We start from the raw sequence: 19119 nt of genomic DNA, 5'->3' as shown, positions 1-19119 counted from the left end.
GAGGTAGCGATTCTGCTGCTGGGTTGTTGCCTTCCTACGGCCCCCTCCACGTCTCCTGGTGTACTGGCCTGTCTTCTGGTAGCGCCTTCAGCCTCTGGACACTATGCTGACAGACACAGCAAACCTTCTTGCCACAGCTCGCATTGATGTGTCATCCTGGATAAGCTGCACTACCTGAGCCACTTGTGTGGGTTGTAGAGTCCATCTCAGGCTACCAAAAGTGTGAAAGCACAACCAACATTCAAAAGTGACCAAAACATCAGCCAGAAAGCATTGGTACTGAGATGTTGTCTGGGGTACCCACCTGCAGAACCACTCCTTTATTGAGTGTGTCTTGATAATTGCCAATAATTTCCATCTGTTGTCTATTTAGTTTGCACAACTGCATGTGAAATTGATTGTCAGTGTTGCTTCACAAGTGGACAGTTTGATTTTACAGAAGTTTGATTTACTTGGAGTTATATTCTGTTGTTTAAAGGGAACCTGTCACCCCCCACAGGCATTTGTAACTAAAAGAGCCATTTTGTGCAGCACTAATGCTGCATTCTGACAAGGTGGCTCTTTTAATTATTGTTCGTTGCACTGCAGAAATAATCACTTTTGAATATGGTCCCTCATACCTGTGAAATCGCCAGGGAGGCAGGTCTTTCCCCCCTCATCCAAACGCCTCCCTGCCGTCACTCTGCGAGAAGGGCGGTAGATCCCACGGGTGCACGCAGGCGCAGTAAACAAGATATCAAGTGATGTCAGTTGTCGGGCAGAGCGAACTGCGCATGCCCAAGGCAGAATATGACTGCGCAGTCGCCTGGACAACTGAATAGCGCCGAGGAGGTGGCACCCTTCTCGCAGAGTGACGGCAGGTAGGCGTTTGGATGAGGGGGGAAAGACCTGCCTCCCTAGCGATTTCACAGGTATGAGGGACCAAACTGAAAAGTGATTATTTCTGCAGTGCAACGAACAATAACTAAAAGAGCCACCTTGTCAGAATGCAGCATTAGTGCTGCACAAGATGGCTCTTTAGTTACAAACGCCTAGGGGGGTGACAGGTTCCCTTTAAGTGTTCCCTTTATTTTGTTGAACAGTGTATATTTTGATAAATCGGGCGTTTCTGAATGCGGCGATAATAAATGTGTATTTTTTTTTTTTTTTTCATTTTGAATGGTGCAAATGGGGGGGGGTGATTTTAACTTTTATATTTTTTTTATTTAAATATATATATATATATATATATATATATATATATATATATATATATATATATATATATATATATATATATATATATATATATATATATATATATATATTTTTTTTTTTACTTTTTACTTGCTTCAATAATCTCTATAAGGAAACTAGAAGCTGCGATTGCTTGTGTTACACAGAGCAGGGCTTAAGCCCTGCTATGTCTGGCTAAAATAATCATCTTCTACAAGGGCCAGCCACGGGGCAGTGCTCATAGCAATCTTGCAATGACAACCACAGTGGTCTCCCGTAAACCCATAGGCACCCTGCGGTCATGTGACAAGGCCATGTTACATGCCGCTTTTGGAGATTGACAGCGGTATTTAATATGTTTTGAGCTGTCTGTGGATCGTGATTCTACCCACGGCTGTGAGTGCAGGGACATGACCTATGATGTATATATGTCATAGGACGTGAAAGGGTTCATACTTATTAGTAACTGCCCCAATTTTATGTCCTCAACAGATTTGTTAAACTAAAAATAAAGTGGGCAGCCCCCATAAACTTTCAAATTGGAAATTTACCAAACAGAATACACTTTACCTGCAAGTGCTGAGAACAAAAAGCTGAAATAGTCCACATTGAATATCGTAGTTTCAAGGTTTGAACACATCCAGTTTCCAAATGAAGACCTGAAATAAAAGGTTATGTAATAGTGTATAAAATTATAAGGACAATCTTATAGAAAAGAATATTCCGCAAACAACATAGGTAATCTTGTACAGGTAATTGTGAACATATTTTATTGAAAGATTCTTACTTTATCGGTTTGGGAAGTCACACCTTCTTTATTCCTTTGGCATATAATGCACAAAATGGTACAAGCTTATTTTTCATTGTTTTCTTTATCCATAGAAGTTTAATTTCCATACATTCAAAATCTTGAATACTTCATAATACTTGTAATCACCACTGAAATAAACGTCCAGACTGAGATCTCAAACAATCTTAGGGTATGTGCACACGTCAGGATTTCTCGCAGAAATTTCCTGAAGAAAACCGGAAATTTTCTGCAAGAAATACGCATATTTTTTTTTGCGTTTTTTTTCGCTTTTTTTTAGCATTTTGCAAGCGTAATTAGCTTGCAGAATGCTAAAGTTTTCCAAGCGATCTGTAGCATCGCTTGGAAAACTGATTGACAGGTTGGTCACACTTGTCAAACATAATGTTTGACAAGTGTGACCAACTTTTTACTATAGATGCAGCCTATGCAGCATCAATAGTAAAAGACAGAATGTTTAAAAATAATACAAAAAATAAAAAAAAATGGTTATACTCACCTGCAGACAGCCGATCTTCTCAGCGGCTTCCTGTCATGTCGGACGCTGTTCAGATCAGGTCGTCCGACAGACAGCGGTAGTTCCGCTTTTGACCACTATTTGCTCGTTGGCGTCGGCTAGATTTTGTCTAGCTGTTCCGGGGTTAATTTTCCTGATCCTCGGATTGGAGGCTGGGCCATGCCCATTGCCTTTAAATAGTTCTCCTGATCATTGGGCGTCGCCGATTATAGCTTCTGTCTTGTGCGTTATCTCTGTCTGGAGTGGAGAGCTGGTTGCTGGAGATTCGTTGCTGGTGGTGTATTCCCCTTTGTCTTATTTACTCCTTCCTATATTTGTATTTATTTTGCCCTGCACATTTATAGTAAATTCCTGAGTGACTGCGGCGTGGTGTATATTTTCCATTATCCTTGTCTGTGCTAACTGTGGGTATTGGTGTATTGCATTCACTGGGTGGAGGGCGGAGGTTTTCAGCTTAGGGTTGAAACAGAAGGCAGGGTGAGGTTCGAGGCCTGGACATGCACACCATCAGTGTAAACGTCAGGTAGAGGGTCAGTCAGTATTTCCCTAGTCTGAGGGAAATTGCAGGGGCCCGGGTTATTAGCTCTCGCTCACCTAGTCTCCCCGTGACACTTCCGTTCCTATAGATGGTGTGTGTGTGTGCAGGACCTTCGATGACGTCGCGTTCACGTGACCGCGACGTCATCGCAGGTCCTTCACACACACCATCTATAGGAACAGAAGCGGCAGCATGCACCGCTGAGAGGCGGGAAGACTCTGGGGGCCATCAAAGGTGAGTATATCACTATTTTTTATTTATTTTTTTTTTTACCAATTATATGGTGCCCAGTCCGTGGAGGAGAGTCTCCTCTCCTCCACCCTGGGTACCAACCACACATGATCTGCTTACTTCCCGCATACTGTGCACAGCCCCGTGCGGGAAGTAAGCAGATCAATACATTCCTAGGTGTGTGGAATCCCCGCAATTCCACATATTTAATGAACATGTTGCTTTTTTTTCCGCTATGCGATTTTTTCGTGGAAAAAAATGCAACATTTGCACAAGAAATGCGGAATACACTGAAAATAATGGGAGGCATATGTAAGCGTTTTTTTCGCGTTTTTATAGCGAAAAATAGTGAACGTGTGCACATGGCCTTACAGGCTGCAGTAGGAGTAACTGTGTGGACAGTCCATGCACACCTGAGGCTTGTGAACGTGGGAGGTTCCCGAAACTTTAAATGTAGGTGTGTTGTCTTGGATCATCAAGCAGCATGTCTTGCCCCTGTCTAATCACAACGTTCGTTGGCACATGGACTGTCTACACAGTTACTCCAACTAAAGCTTGTTTGAGTCTGCATCAGTCTGGACGTTTGATTCTTAAAGGGGTTGTCCACTACTTTCAATTAACCCCCCCAATGTATCCCCCTGGGCCCCTGATGAATTGTGTAATTACCTTCCGTTGCCGTTTTCGCCTGGGAGAGGCGCTATTCTGGCGGCTGAGTCTGGGTCACGTGACCCCCAGGCTGCAGCCACCTCTTATTTCCGCCGACGTCACGTCAATTTCCAGACTCTGGAAATTGACGTGACGTCAGCAGCAGGCGTGAGCCAGCCTCAGTCAGCAGTCACTCATCAAGAGTGACTGGGCTGTGGGCGGGGGCTGGCGGCTATCTGCGGGGCTGTGCTGGGGGCGGGCGGCGCTGTGCTGGGGGCGGGCGGGGCTAGGCAGGGATGATTGTGCGGGGTCTGTATGTGCGTGCCGGCGCCGGGGCTCTGCGTGCCAGCATGTGGGGGGACGGCTCCAGTATGTGCGTGCCGGCGCCGGTATGTGGGGGCTGGCGCCGATATGTGTGTGCCGGCGCCGGTATGTGGGTGCCGGGGCTCTGCATGCCGGCTCCGGTATGTGCTGGGTCTGCTTGGGGTGTGTGTGTGTCTCTCTGTGTGCAGGCATTGTCCGATGGGACTACAAGTCCCATCGGGCTCTGCCTGCTACAGTGACAGTGAGTGACACATTAGCCAATGATGGGACAGTAGTAGTCCCATCATCCGGCTAATGTGTTGAATGTAAAAAAAAAATAAAAAATACATATACACAGTACATACATACATACAACACACACCATGTGACATGTAACGACATGTGACAACATGCAACATGCAATGACATGCAGCATACGACAACATGCAACATGTGACATGTGAAGACATTCAACATGCGACATGCACCATGCGACGACATGCCCCATGCGACGACATGCCCCATGCGACGACATGCGACATGCACCGCCATGCACCATGCGGCGACATGCACCAACATGCGACAACATGCACCAACATGCGACAACATGCACCAACATGCGACGACATGCCCCATGCGACGACATGCCCCATGCGACGACATGCCCCATGCGACGACATGCCCCATGCGACAACATGCCACATGCGACGACATGCCACATGCGACGACATGCCACATGTGACGACATGCCCCATGTGACGACATGCCCCATGCGACAACATGCCCCATGCGACGACATGCCCCATGCGACGACATGCCCCATGCGACGACATGCCCCATGTGGCGACATGCACCATGCGGCGACATGCACCATGCGACATGTGAGATGCACCATGCGACATGTGAGATGCACCATGCGACATGTGAGATGCACCATGTGACGACATGCACCATGCGACGACATGCGACATGCAGCAACATGTGACAACATGCACCATGCGACGACATGCACCATGCGACGGCATGCACCATGCGACGGCATGCACCATGCGACGACATGCACCATGCGACGGCATGCACCATGCGACGACATGCACCATGCGACGACATGCACCATGCGACGACATGCACCATGCGACAACATGCGACATGCACCATGCGACGACATGCAACATATGACATGCACAATGTGACGACATGCACCATGGACAACATGCACCATGTGACGCATTGCGACATGCACCATGCAATGACATGCGTCATGCTGCATGTGACATGCTGCATGTGACATGCGACATACAGTACGCACATACATACAACATACATACAGTACATATAACAGAGTACATACTCACCATCACTAGTCACCTTGATCCCCAAAGCCAGTGTCATCTGTAAAAAATATTAAAATAATAAACAACCAATATACTCCCTGATCCGCAGAAATCCAATTAAAAAGAGTGTCCCTCGACGATCTCCCGTGGAGAGCAGGAGCATCTGCTGATGCGACTGCTCACTAGGGGCTCCAGGAATACAATGATGGAAGGTATTCTTCCACAATGTATTCCTCACAATGTATTCCTACGCCCCTGTGAGAAAATAGTCCCTAGTCTCACTTTATGCCATTGCTGTTGAGAAATTTTCTCAGGCAGCAATTGCCATAAAGTGAGACCAGTGAACTTTAGTAACCTCTCAGTGATGCACTGCAGGAGCCATTGTCTCCTGTCAGTGTGTCACTGGAGGTCCTATAGAGCAGTGACATCACCCGATGTCACTGTTCTATAGGGGAGATCGTCGTGGGACACTCGTTATTAATTGGACTACAGCAGACAGGTAGTATGTGGTTTATTATTTTATGTTTTTTGCAGGCGCTGACGTATGGTAAGTATGGTGAAATGAAGAATATTAAAATACTTTTTTCCTAATGTGTGTTTTATTAACCCTTTATTAGTATTGGATTACTAATGGATAGGCGTCTTATTGACACTTCTCCGTTATTAACCTGGCTTAATGTCACCTTACAATAGCAAGGTGACATTAACCCCTTATAACCCCATATCCCACAGCTACACGGGAGTGGAAAGAGAGGGGCCATTTCTGGGGCGGCTGCGGACTGGTATTTGTAGCCGGGGGGGGGGGGGGGGGGGGCAATATCCATGGCCCCTCTCTAGGCTATGAATATCAGCCCGCAGCTGTCTGCGTAGCCTTTCTGCATATAAAAAATAGGGGGACCCCACGTCATGTTTTTTTGGGGGTCCCCCTATCTTAATAGCCAGTAAAGGCTACGCAGACAGCTGTGGGCTGATATTCATAGCAGGTTACAAATATTGGCCCCTGGCCGTCGGCTTTCCCCCTCTGGCGCAGAAAATTGTGCGGGAGCCCACGCCGTTTTTTCGTTTTTTTTTTTTTTTAAATTTAAATGCTCATAAAGGCCTATTTCACCCTTGCGTCGGCACGGGTCCGTCGCTATGCGTCGGGCCTACGTACTGACGCACGTTGTGAAATTTGTGCACGTCGTGGGCAGCGGATGCAGTTTTTCAACGCATCCGCTGCCCATTCTGAAGTCCAGGGAGGAGGGGGCGTAGTTTTGGCTATGCATGCGCGGTAGAAAATGGCGGACGCGACAGACAAAAAAACTTTCACTTGAACGTTTTTTCGTCCCAACGGTCTGCTAAAACACGACGCATCTGTTGCACGACGGACGCGACGTGTGGCCATCCGTCGCGATCCGTCACTAATACAAGTCTATGGGTAAAAAACGCATCCTGCAAGCACATTTGCAGGATCCGTTTTTTTCCCCAAAAGATGGATTGCTAAAAACGTAAGTGTGAAAGTAGCCTTAGGCTGCTTTCACACTAGCGTCGGTAAGGGGCCGTCGCGCTGCGTCGGCCCAACGTACCGACGCATACTGGTCCAGTCTTAAGACACTTCCGCTGCCCCACTGCAAGGTCCCGGGAGGAGGGGGCTGCGTTTCGACCGCGCATGCGAGTAGACATGGACTAGACGCACAAAAAAAGTTACATGTAACTTTTTTTGTGCCGGCAGTGCGCCAAAACACGGCGTAACCGTCACACGACGGTTGCGACGTGTGGCACTGCGTCACAATGCGTCGCTAATAAAAGTCTATGGAGAAAAAACGCATCCTGCGGGCAACTTTCCAGGATGCGTTTTTTCTCCACAACGACGCATTGCGATGTGCAGTGCACAACGCTAGTGTGAAAGTAGCCTTAGAAACATCGGCCTTTCTATTATATATCTATGGATATATCTATCCATAGATATATATATATATATATATATATATATATATATATATATATATATATATATATCTATAGATACATAGATGTATCTATCCATATATTTGGCTGCTTTCACATCAGGTTTTTGCCGTCAGGCACAATCCGTCGAGTTTTGAAAAAAAAGGATCCATTTTTTTCTGCCGGATCCGTTTTTTTTCTATTAGAGTTGTATTAGCGCCGGATAGCGCCTGATGGCCACACGTTTCATCCGTTTTTTGCCGGATCCGTCAAAAAAGCCGTTTCCGCTGGACGGAAAACACATACAGAGGAACGTTTTTTCTGTCCGGCAAAAAAATGCACAGATGTGAAATGATGAATCCGGCCTTGGAATCCATTTTTTCATGCATGTCTCCATTCAAATCATGCACATTTTCCGTTTATTTATTTCCAAAAACGGCATTAAAACTGCGCATAAACAGCACCAAAAAAAGCATCAAAACTGCACCAAAAACTGCACCAAAACTGCACCAAAAACTGCATCAAAACCTAGTGCAGTTTTGCAGTTTTTGGTGCGGCTTTGATGCAGTTCTTGGTGCAGTTTTGATGCAGTTTTTGGTGCGGTTTTGATGCCATTTTGGTGCGGTTTTGATGCAGTTTTTGGTGCGGTTTTGATGCAGTTTTTGGTGCGGTTTTGATGCAGTTTTTGGTGCGGTTTTGATGCAGTGTTGATGCAATTTTGGTGCGGTTTTGATGCAGTTTTGATGCGTTTTTTGTGCAGTTTTGATGCGTGTTTTTTGCACGGTTTTGATGCATTTTTTAATTCGCTTTTGGTGCGGTTTTTGCTCGGTTTTTCCTGCGTTTTGGAAAGCTAAATAAAGATGTATTATTGAACAAAAAAAGATTTGTGATGTCATTATTGTCCAACCTCCTCCTTTACATTTGTCCAACCCACACTCCATTACACACACAGATGGACATATAGATGATAGATGAAATGGATAGACAGCTCTATATATAGATAGATCTATAGATGCATACATCTATCTATTCATATATCTATCTATAGATATATCTGGATAGATATATCTATTGATAGATGTATGGATAGCGAAGGGTGTGTGTCCACTGTCTGGATTACATCCGAATGAGCTGCAGATTGGATGCTGCGTACTTGTAGTCCCATCGGATGATGCCTGCACACACACCCCAAAAGACCCCCTGCACAGCCCCGCACACACCTGAACAGTCTCGCACACACCCGCACAGCGCCGCACATACCCGAACAGTCCTGCACAGGGCCGCACACATCTGAACAGTCCCGCACACATCCGAACAGCCCGCAGACCCCGCACACATCCGAACAGCCCGCACACCCATCACACACCTGAACAATCCCGCACAGCGCCGCACACATCCGAACAGCCCGCAGACCCAGCACACACATACACGCACACCGTCAGCGCCCACACACTTCCCTCCTCCCGAACTGCAGCGTTTCTCGGACCCACATCCGCATCTAAACTGCAGATCTTTTTTACATCTGCGGTTTTGCTGTGGATGTGCCCGAATCAATGAAAGTCTAAAGGTGCAGAAACGCTGCAGTTCCGCACAAAAGAAGTGACATGCTGCGAGAAAAAAAAGCTGCGTTTCGGTGCGGCTGTTTCCGCAGCATGTGCACAAGTCTGCGGCTCCCATAGACTTACATTGGTTGTGCACTACACTGCAGATTTGATGCAATTCAGTGCGGCAAGAAACGCTGTGGATCTGCAATCAAATCCGCAACCTGTGCACACAGCCTTAGCATTTAATGAACCTAGCAAAAAAGCCAAGCACAAAACAACTGTGGGATTTGCACTTTTTTGCAATTTCATTGCACTTTGAATTTTTTTCACATTTTCTGTTACACGACATGGTAAAACCAATGGTGTCGTTCAAAAGTAGAACTTGTCCCGCAAAAGATAAGCCCTCACATGGCCGTATTGACGGAAAAATTATGGCTCTGGAAAGAAGGGGAGCGATAAACGAAAACAAAAAAGCTCCAGGGGTGAAGGGGTTTAGAAACATGGATATGGACATATCTATGGAAATAGACAGATATATAGAGATATCTGTATGTATGCATCTATCTATTTGTTATCTATCTATCTATCTATCCGTGTGTAATGTGAGTGTGGGTTGCACAAATGTAAAAGAGGAGGTTGGGCAGAAATGACATCACAAATCTTTTTGAAGATAGAGGGGGGAGGGGTTGGGGTGTGTTTTGGAGTGGGTGTGCCAGGTGCAGAGTTACAGGCGAGTGCAATGCATCATGGAACTTGTAGTATTAAAGCACAGTAAGTCAGGAGAAAGGAAGTTGTCGATTAACCCCATGAGAGCTGGATCCAGCACTAAAGATGTGCTGCTGCAGCATGATAAAAGGTAATATTGCTAAAATAAACACAGTAGATGTTTTCAGTGGCACATAATAGCAAGATTTATGAAAAAAAAAAAAAAAGTTATAGTAGTGGACAACTTCTTTAATTACTACAACAATTATGAAGCATAAAGTAGTCAAGATATTGAATGTATGGATATGAAACAAACATGGATAAAGAAAACAACAACAAAAAAATAAGTTTAGGTTCTGTTTTTTTGCATTGTAGATCAACACAGTTTTAGAGAACAACTGTATTACGGCAATGTAAAGGTGTGTGACATTTATTCTATTAGGCAAGTTTATTTATTGGTAGGCATACATCAGAATCAGCAGCAGGCTTAATATGGAGAACACTTTTGAACGGCTCGTTCCAGGCACATATAATTGAAAGTAGTAGTTATTTGAAAATAGATCACAAAATAATCAAAATATAAATATCAGGCACAAGTGCTTGTGTATTAAACTCTTTATATAGTGTTTAGGGGGGGGGGGAACCTTAATCAGATAAAAATTAACAGTATGGATCACTTAATTGTAACAAGGCAGGTTTTAATAGTTATAAAGGTGCCAAGCATACAGTAGCTTGTGAAAGTATTCACCCCTTTAGCTTTTTACCTATTTTGTTACATTACAATGTGTGTTTAAATAATTTTGTAAACCGATCTGTGCATGATGTATCAGCGCTGAATAGGCTAAGGCTACGTTCACATTAGCGTTAAGCTAATGTGCGTCGGGTTTGCGTCGGCGACGCATGCGTCATGCGCCCCTATACTTAACATGGGGGACGCATGCGTTTTTTTTTTGTTGCGTTGTGCGACACATGCGTCTTTTTTGCCGCAAGCGTCGGACCAAGAAAACGCAACAAGTTGCATTTTTCTTGCGTCCGATTTTCGGCAAAAACCGACGCATGCGTCGCAAAACGCAGCGTTTTTGCATGCGTTTTGATGCGTTTTTGCGTGCGTTGTGCGTTGCGTCGCCGACGCAGCGGCGCACAACGCTAGTGTGAACGTAGCCTAAGTTGGTGAAGTGAAGTGAGAAAAATATAGGCATAAAGTAAAATTTATGTGATCAAATAACTAAAAACAGGCATTTGTATATGTATTCACCCCTTTTGCGATCAAGCTCCTAAAAATTTCTGGTGCAAGCAATTACCTTCATAAGTCACGTGCTTAGTGAGAGGAAGTCCACCTGTGTGCAATCTAAATGTCACATGGTCTGTCAGTATATACAGACACACCTTTTCAGAAAGGCCACAAAGGCTTCAACACCATTAACCCCTTAGTGACAGAGCCAATTTGGTACTTAATGATGACCAAGCCAATATTTACAATTCTGACCCCTATCACTTTATGACGTTATAACTCTGGAACGCTTTCACAGATCCCGCTGATTCTGAGATTGTTTTTTTTGTGACATATTGTACTTCATGTTAGTGGTAACATTTCTTTGATATTACTTGCGATTATTTATGAAAAAAATTGATATATGGCGAAAATTTTTATAATTTTGCAATTTTCAAACTTTGTATTTTTATGCCCTTAAATCAGAGAGATATGTCACAAAAAATAGTTATTTACCACATGTCTACTTTACATCAGCACAATTTTGGAAACAAAATTGTTTTTTGTTAGGGAGTTATAAGGGTTAAAAGTTGACCAGCAATTTCTCATTTTTACAACACCATTTTTTTTTTTAGGGACCACATCACATTTGAAGTCATTTTGAGGGGTCTATATGATAGAAAATAACCAAGTGTGACACCATTCTAAAAACTGAACCCCTCAAGGTGCTAAAAACCACATTCAATAAGTTTATTAACCCTTTACATGCTTCAGAGGAACTGAAACAATGTGGAAGGAAAAAATAAACATTAAACTTTTTTTTGCAAACATTTTACTTCAGAACCAATTTATTTTTATTTCCACAAGTGTTAAAACAGAAATTTAACAATAAATTTTGTTGTGCAATTTCTCCTGAACATGCCGATACCCTATATGTGGGGGTAAACCACTGTTTGGGTGCACGGCAGAGCTTAGAAGAGAAGGAGTGCCGTTTGACTTTTTCAATGCAGAATTGGCTGAAAATGAGATGGGATGACAATTTCACGTTTGGAGAGCCCCTGATGTGCCTAAACAGTGGAAACGCTCCACAAGTGACACCATTTTGGAAACTAGACCCCTTAAAGGGAACCTGTCACCCCGTTTTTTCCGTATGAGATAAAAATAGTGTTAAATAGGGCCTGAGCTGTGCATTACAATAGTGTATTTTGTGGACCCTGGTTCCCCAATAATGCTGCCGAAATACGTTACCAAAGTAGCCGTTTTCGCCTGTCAATCAGGCTGGTCTGGTCGGATGGGCGTGGTGACATCGCTGTTTCTTCCCCCAGATCTTGCTTATTTTTCCATTGGTGGAGTAGTGGTTTGCGCATGCCCAAGTGTCGAATCCACTGCATAGATGAGGAAAGAGCGCGATCTGCGCTATTCCCCTGGTGATCGGTGGGGGCGGCCATCTTCCTGTGGCCGCGAGTGCGCAGATGGAGCGCTCTGCTGCCCGGGGCTTCAGGAAAATGGCCGCGGGATGCCACGCGTGCGCAGATGGAGATCGCGGCGGCCATTTTCCTGAAGCTGAGATGTGAACTCTACTTCAGGAAAATGGCCGCCGCCATCTCCATCTGCGCACGCGCGGCATCCCGCGGCCATTTTCCTGAAGCCCCGGGCAGCAGAGCGCTCCATCTGCGCATGCGTGGCCACAGGAAGATGGCCGCCCCCACCGATCACCAGGGGAATAGTGCAGATCGCGCTCTTTCCTCATCTATGCAGTGGATTCGACACTTGGGCATGCGCAAACCACTACTCCACCAATGGAAAAATAAGCAAGATCTGGGGGAAGAAACAGCGATGTCACCACGCCCATTTGACCAGACCAGCCTGATTGACAGGCGAAAACGGCGACTTTGGTAATGTATTTCGGCAGCATAGGTGGGAAATCGGGGTACACAAAATACACTATTGTAATGCACAGCTCAGGCCCTACTTAACACTATTTTTATCGCATACGGAAAAAACGGGGTGACAGGTTCCATTTTAAGGAACTTATCTAGATGTGTGGTGAGCACTTTGAACCCCCAAAGTGCTTCACAGAAGTTTAACGTAGAGCCGTGAAAATAAAAAAATCAATTTATTTTTTTTCACACAAAAATGATCTTTTCCCCCACAAATTCTTATTTTCACAAGGGTAACAGGAGAAATTAGACCACAAAAGTTGTTGGGCAATTTCTCCTGAGTACGTTGATACCCCATATGTGGGGGTAAACCACTGTTTGGGCGCACAGCAGAGCTTGGAAAGAATGAGTGCCGTTTGACTTTTTCAATGTAGAATTGGCTAGAATTGCGATCTGACGCCATGTCACGTTTGGAGAGCCCCCGATGTGCCTAAACAGTGGAAACCCCCCACAAGTGACACCTTTTTGGAAACTAGACCCCTTAAAGAACTTATCCAGATGTGTGGTGAGCACTTTTAACCCCCTGGTGCTCCACAGAAGTTTATAACGTAGTGTCACGGATTCCTACTCCGTGGTGTCACTTAGGCTACTTTCACACTAGCGTTTTTTGGCCTTCGTCGCAATGCGTCGTTTTGGAGAAAAAACGCATCCTGCAAAAGTGCTTGCAGGATGTGTTTTTTCTCCATTGACTTGCATTAGCGACGCACTGCGACGGATTGCCACATGTCGCATCCGTCGTGCGACGGATGTGTCGTCTTGTGGCGGACCGTCGGCACAAAAAAATGCTACATGTAACGTTTTTTTGTGCCGACGGTCCGCCATTTCCGACCGCGCATGCGCGGCCTGAACTCCGCCACCGCCTCCCTGCACCGCACAATGGGGCAGCGGATGCGTGGAAACACGGGTGTTATGATCCTAGTGGCAAGGATCGCAGGTCGGACTAGCTAAGTAACTGAACAGACTACTAGCTCTGGGGAAGTGGTAACTAGATTGACCGCAACCTGATCCTATCCGCAAACAACTATAGGCAGCCGTGGAACGTTACCTAAAAATCCTAGTCTCGTCACGGCCTGAGAAACTGACTATTCCTGGAGGGAAAGTAAGTCCTCACTTGCCTCAGTGGAATGACCCCAAAGATATAGAATAGCCCCCCACAAATATTAACGGTGAGTTAAGGGGAAAGCACAAACGCAGAGATGAAATCAGATTTAGCAAATGAGGCCCGCTAATACTAGATAGCAGAAAATCGGAAGGAAACTGTGCGGTCAATAAAAAACCCTATTCAAAATATCCACGCAGAGATTGCTCGAGCCCCCACACCAACTAACGGTGCGGGGGAAGCAACTCCGTACCCCAGAGCTTACCAGCAAAAAGAAATCACATGTTAGCAAGCTGGACTAGACTCATCATACACAGAAATCATATTGCAGGCAGATGAGCAAAAAATATTCAAACAGAACGTAGCTTATCCTGAAGAGGCAGAAAACGAGATAATCAGGAGTAATCAGAATAGCACTGAATACATTGACAGCCGGCAACAAGTGGAAGTGAAGCAGAGCTAAATAGGAGCCTCCCTGGTGAATAACGAGGCAGCTGATCCAGCCAGACCCGCAGGATAATAAACCAAACCACCATGGGGAGCCAAAAAACCAAAGTCACACAATACCATCTGTGACCACAAGAGGGAGCCTAAAAACGGAGTTCACAACAGTACCCCCCCCCCCCTTGAGGAGGGGTCACCAAACCCTCATCAAAACCCACAGGGCGATCAGGGTGAGCCACATGAAAGGCACGAACCAAATCGGCCGCATGAACATCAGAGGCGACAACCCAGGAATTATCCTCCTGACCATAGCCTTTCCACTTAACCAAATACTGAAGCCTCCGTCTAGAAATACGAGAACCCAAGATCTTCTCCACCACGTATTCCAATTCTCCCTCAACCAGCACAGGGGCAGGAGGCTCAACCGAAGGAACCACAGGCACCACATAACTCCGCAACAATGACCGATGGAACACATTATGAATAGCAAACGATGACGGGAGGTCCAAACGAAATGACACAGGGTTAAGGACCTCCAAAATCTTATAAGGACCGATAAACCGAGGCTTAAACTTAGGAGAGGAGACCTTCATAGGAACAAAGCGAGAAGACAAACACACCAAATCCCCAACGCGAAGTCGGGGACCCACACAGCGACGGCGGTTGGCAAAGCGCTGAGCCTTCTCTTGTGACAGCTTCAAATTGTCCACCACATGATTCCAAATCTGATGCAACCTATCCACCACAACATCCACTCCAGGACAGTCAGAAGACTCCACCTGACCCGAGGAAAAACGAGGATGAAACCCTGAATTACAAAAAAAAAGTGAAACCAAAGTAGCAGAACTAGCCCGATTATTAAGGGCAAACTCGGCCAATGGCAAAAAAGTCACCCAGTCGTCCTGATCAGCAGAAACAAAACATCTTAAATAGGTTTCCAAAGTCTGATTAGTGCGCTCGGTTTGGCCATTCGTCTGAGGATGGAAGGCCGACGAAAAACACAAATTAATGCCCATCTTAGCACAAAAGGTCCGCCAAAATCTAGACACAAACTGGGATCCTCTGTCGGAAACAATATTTTCAGGGATCCCGTGCAAACGAACCACATTTTGAAAAAACAGAGGAACCAACTCGGAGGAGGAAGGCAACTTAGGCAAGGGCACCAAATGGACCATTTTAAAAAAACGATCACACACCACCCAAATGACCGACATTCTCTGAGAGACAGGGAGATCTGAAATAAAATCCATGGAAATGTGCGTCCAAGGCCTCTTCGGGACAGGCAAAGGCAACAACAAGCCACTGGCACGAGAAAAGCAAGACTTAGCCCGAGCACAAATTCCACAAGACTGCACAAAGTAACGCACATCCCGCGACAAGGAAGGCCACCAGAAGGACCTAGCCACCAAATTTCTGGTACCAAAAATCCCAGGATGGCCTGCCAACACCGAAGAATGAACCTCGGAAATAACTCTGCTGGTCCATCTATCCGGGACAAACAGTCTCTCCGGTCGACAACGGTCAGGTCTATCCGCCTGAAACTCCTGCAGCACTCGTCGCAAATCTGGGGAGATGGCAGACAAAATCACCCCTTCTCTGAGGATACCAGCTGGCTCTGAATCACCAGGAGAGTCAGGCACAAAACTCCTAGAAAGAGCATCAGCCTTCACATTCTTCGAACCAGGCAGGTATGAGACCACGAAATCAAAAAGAGAAAAACAACGACCAACGAGCCTGTCTAGGATTCAGCCGCTTGGCCGACTCGAGATAAATCAAATTCTTGTGATCAGTCAAGACCACCACACGATGCTTAGCTCCCTCGAGCCAATGTCACCACTCCTCAAATGCCCACTTCATAGCCAACAACTCACGATTACCAACATCATAATTCCGCTCGGCAGGCGAAAACTTTCTTGAAAAGAAAGCACATGGCTTCATCACAGAGTCATCAGAGCTTCTCTGCAACAAAACAGCCCCCGCTCCAATCTCAGAAGCATCAACCTCGACCTGGAAAGGAAGGGAGACGTCTGGCTGACATAAGACCGGAGCCGAAGAAAACCGGCGCTTCAGCTCCCGAAAGGCCTCCACAGCCGCAGGAGACCAATTAGTAACATCAGAACCCTTCTTGGTCAAATCCGTCAATGGCTTAACAACACCAGACAAATTAGCGATGAAGCGACGGTAAAAATTAGCAAAACCCAAGAACTTCTGAAGACTCTTAACAGATGTAGGCTGACTCCAGTCATGAATAGCCTGAACCTTGACTGGGTCCATCTCAATAGCAGAAGGAGAAAAAATGAAACCCAAAAGAGAGACCTTCTGGACTCCAAAAAGACATTTTGAGCCCTTCACAAATAAAGCATTGGCACGCAGGACCTGAAACACCATCCTGACCTGCTTAACATGGGACTCCCAATCATCCGAAAAAAACAGAATATCATCCAGATACACAATCATAAATGTATCCAGATATTCACGGAAGATGTCGTGCATAAAGGACTGAAAGACAGAAGGATCGTTAGAAAGTCCAAAAGGCATCACCAAGTACTCAAAATGGCCTTCGGGCGTATTAAATGCAGTTTTCCATTCATCACCCTGCTTAATATGCACAAGGTTATACGCACCACGAAGATCTATCTTGGTGAACCAACTAGACCCCCTAATGCGAGCAAACAGATCAGATAACAATGGCAAAGGATACTGAAATTTGACCGTGATTTTGTTTAGAAGGCGATAATCAATACAAGGTCTCAAGGAACCATCCTTCTTAGCCACAAAAAAGAACCCCACACCAAGAGGGGAGGAAGAGGGGCGAATAAGTCCTTTCTCCAAAGACTCCTTTATATAACTCCGCATAGCAGCATGCTCCGGCACTGACAAATTGAAAAGTCGTCCCTTAGGAAAGTTACTACCAGGAATCAAATTTATAGCACAATCACAATCCCTATGAGGAGGTAGAGAACTGAGTTTGGGCTCATCAAATACATCCTGGTAATCTGACAAAAACGCAGGGACCTCAGAAGGAGTGGATGAAGCAATTGACACCACAGGAGCGTCGCCATGAATTCCCCGACAACCCCAACTTGACACAGACATTGCTTTCCAATCCAGGACTGGATTATGAGTCTGCAACCATGGCAGGCCCAACACGACAACATCATGCAAATTATGCAATACAAGAAAGCGAATCACCTCCTGATGAACAGGAGTCATGCACATGGTCACTTGTGTCCAGTACTGAGGTTTATTCGTAGCCAATGGTGTAGCATCAATTCCCCTTAGTGGAATAGGGAATTTTAAAGGCTCCAAAACAAAACCACAGCGCCTGGCAAATGACAAATCCATCAGACTCAGGGCAGCACCTGAATCCACAAAAGCCATAACCGGGTAAGATGACAGGGAACGAATCAGGGTAACAGACAAAATAAACTTAGGCTGTAAAGTACCGATGGTGACAGATTTATCAATCTTTTTTGTGCGCTTAGAGCATGCTGAGATAACATGAGCTGAGTCACCACAGTAAAAGCACAACCCATTTTGCCGTCTATAATTTTGCCGTTCACTTCTGGTCAGAATTCTATCACATTGCATAGACTCAGGTGTCTGTTCAGAAGACACCGCCAAATGGTGCGCAGGTTTGCGCTCCCGCAAACGCCGATCAATCTGAATGGCCAGAGTCATTGACTCATTCAGACCTGCAGGCGTAGGGAACCCCACCATGACATTCTTAATGGCTTCAGAAAGACCTTTTCTGAAATTTGCAGCCAGGGCACACTCATTCCATTGAGTAAGCACCGACCATTTCCGAAATTTCTGGCAGTACACCTCTGCATCATCTTGCCCCTGAGAGAGGGCCAACCACGCTTTTTCAGCCTGGTTCTCAAGATTAGGTTCCTCATAGAGCAATCCAAGGGCCAGAAAAAACGCATCCACACTGAGCAATGCAGGATCCCCTGGAGCCAATGCGAAAGCCCAATCTTGAGGATCGCCACGCAAGAAAGAAATAATAATCTTAACTTGCTGAACAGAATCCCCAGAGGAACGAGGTTTCAAAGAAAGAAACAACTTGCAATTGTTCTTAAAATTCAGGAACCTAGATCTATCTCCAGAAAACAACTCCGGAATAGGTATTCTAGGCTCTGACATAGGACTGTGCACAACAAAATCCTGAATACTTTGTACCCTTGCAGCAAGATGATCTACACTGGAGGCTAAACTCTGGATATCCATATCAGCAGCTGAACTCAGAGCCACACCAAGATTAAGAGGAGGAGAGAAGCCAGACACACAGCAGCTAGACACACGGCAGCAAAAAAAAATAAATATATATATATATATATATATTTCCAAGCTTCTTTTCTCCTGCTACTGCCATGCAATTAACACTTTATAGGGCCGGCTGTACTGTTATGATCCTAGTGGCAAGGATCGCAGGTCGGACTAGCTAAGTAACTGAACAGACTACTAGCTCTGGGGAAGTGGTAACTAGATTGACCGCAACCTGATCCTATCCGCAAACAACTATAGGCAGCCGTGGAACGTTACCTAAAAATCCTAGACGTCTCGTCACGGCCTGAGAAACTGACTATTCCTGGAGGGAAAGTAAGTCCTCACTTGCCTCAGTGGAATGACCCCAAAGATATAGAATAGCCCCCCACAA

At 45.5% G+C, this 19119-nt stretch overlaps 1 protein-coding gene across 3 annotated transcripts in view; it reads right to left on the bottom strand.

Moving 5' to 3' along the window:
- TEX10 (testis expressed 10) overlaps nt 1-19119 on the bottom strand; it is a 1074503-nt gene that overhangs the window by 471037 nt on the left and 584347 nt on the right. For all 3 annotated transcript variants that reach the window (XM_077269470.1, XM_077269471.1, XM_077269472.1), the window contains one exon: nt 1786-1874. In XM_077269470.1, coding sequence (XP_077125585.1) covers nt 1786-1874 — 89 coding nt within the window. The remainder of the gene's footprint in view (nt 1-1785; nt 1875-19119) is intronic.

The sequence above is a fragment of the Ranitomeya variabilis genome, chromosome 6 (genome assembly GCF_051348905.1).
Source record: "Ranitomeya variabilis isolate aRanVar5 chromosome 6, aRanVar5.hap1, whole genome shotgun sequence".
Lineage (NCBI taxonomy): Eukaryota > Metazoa > Chordata > Amphibia > Anura > Dendrobatidae > Ranitomeya > Ranitomeya variabilis.
Note: the sequence above shows the minus strand (reverse complement) of the source record. Positions and strands in the feature narration are given on the sequence as shown.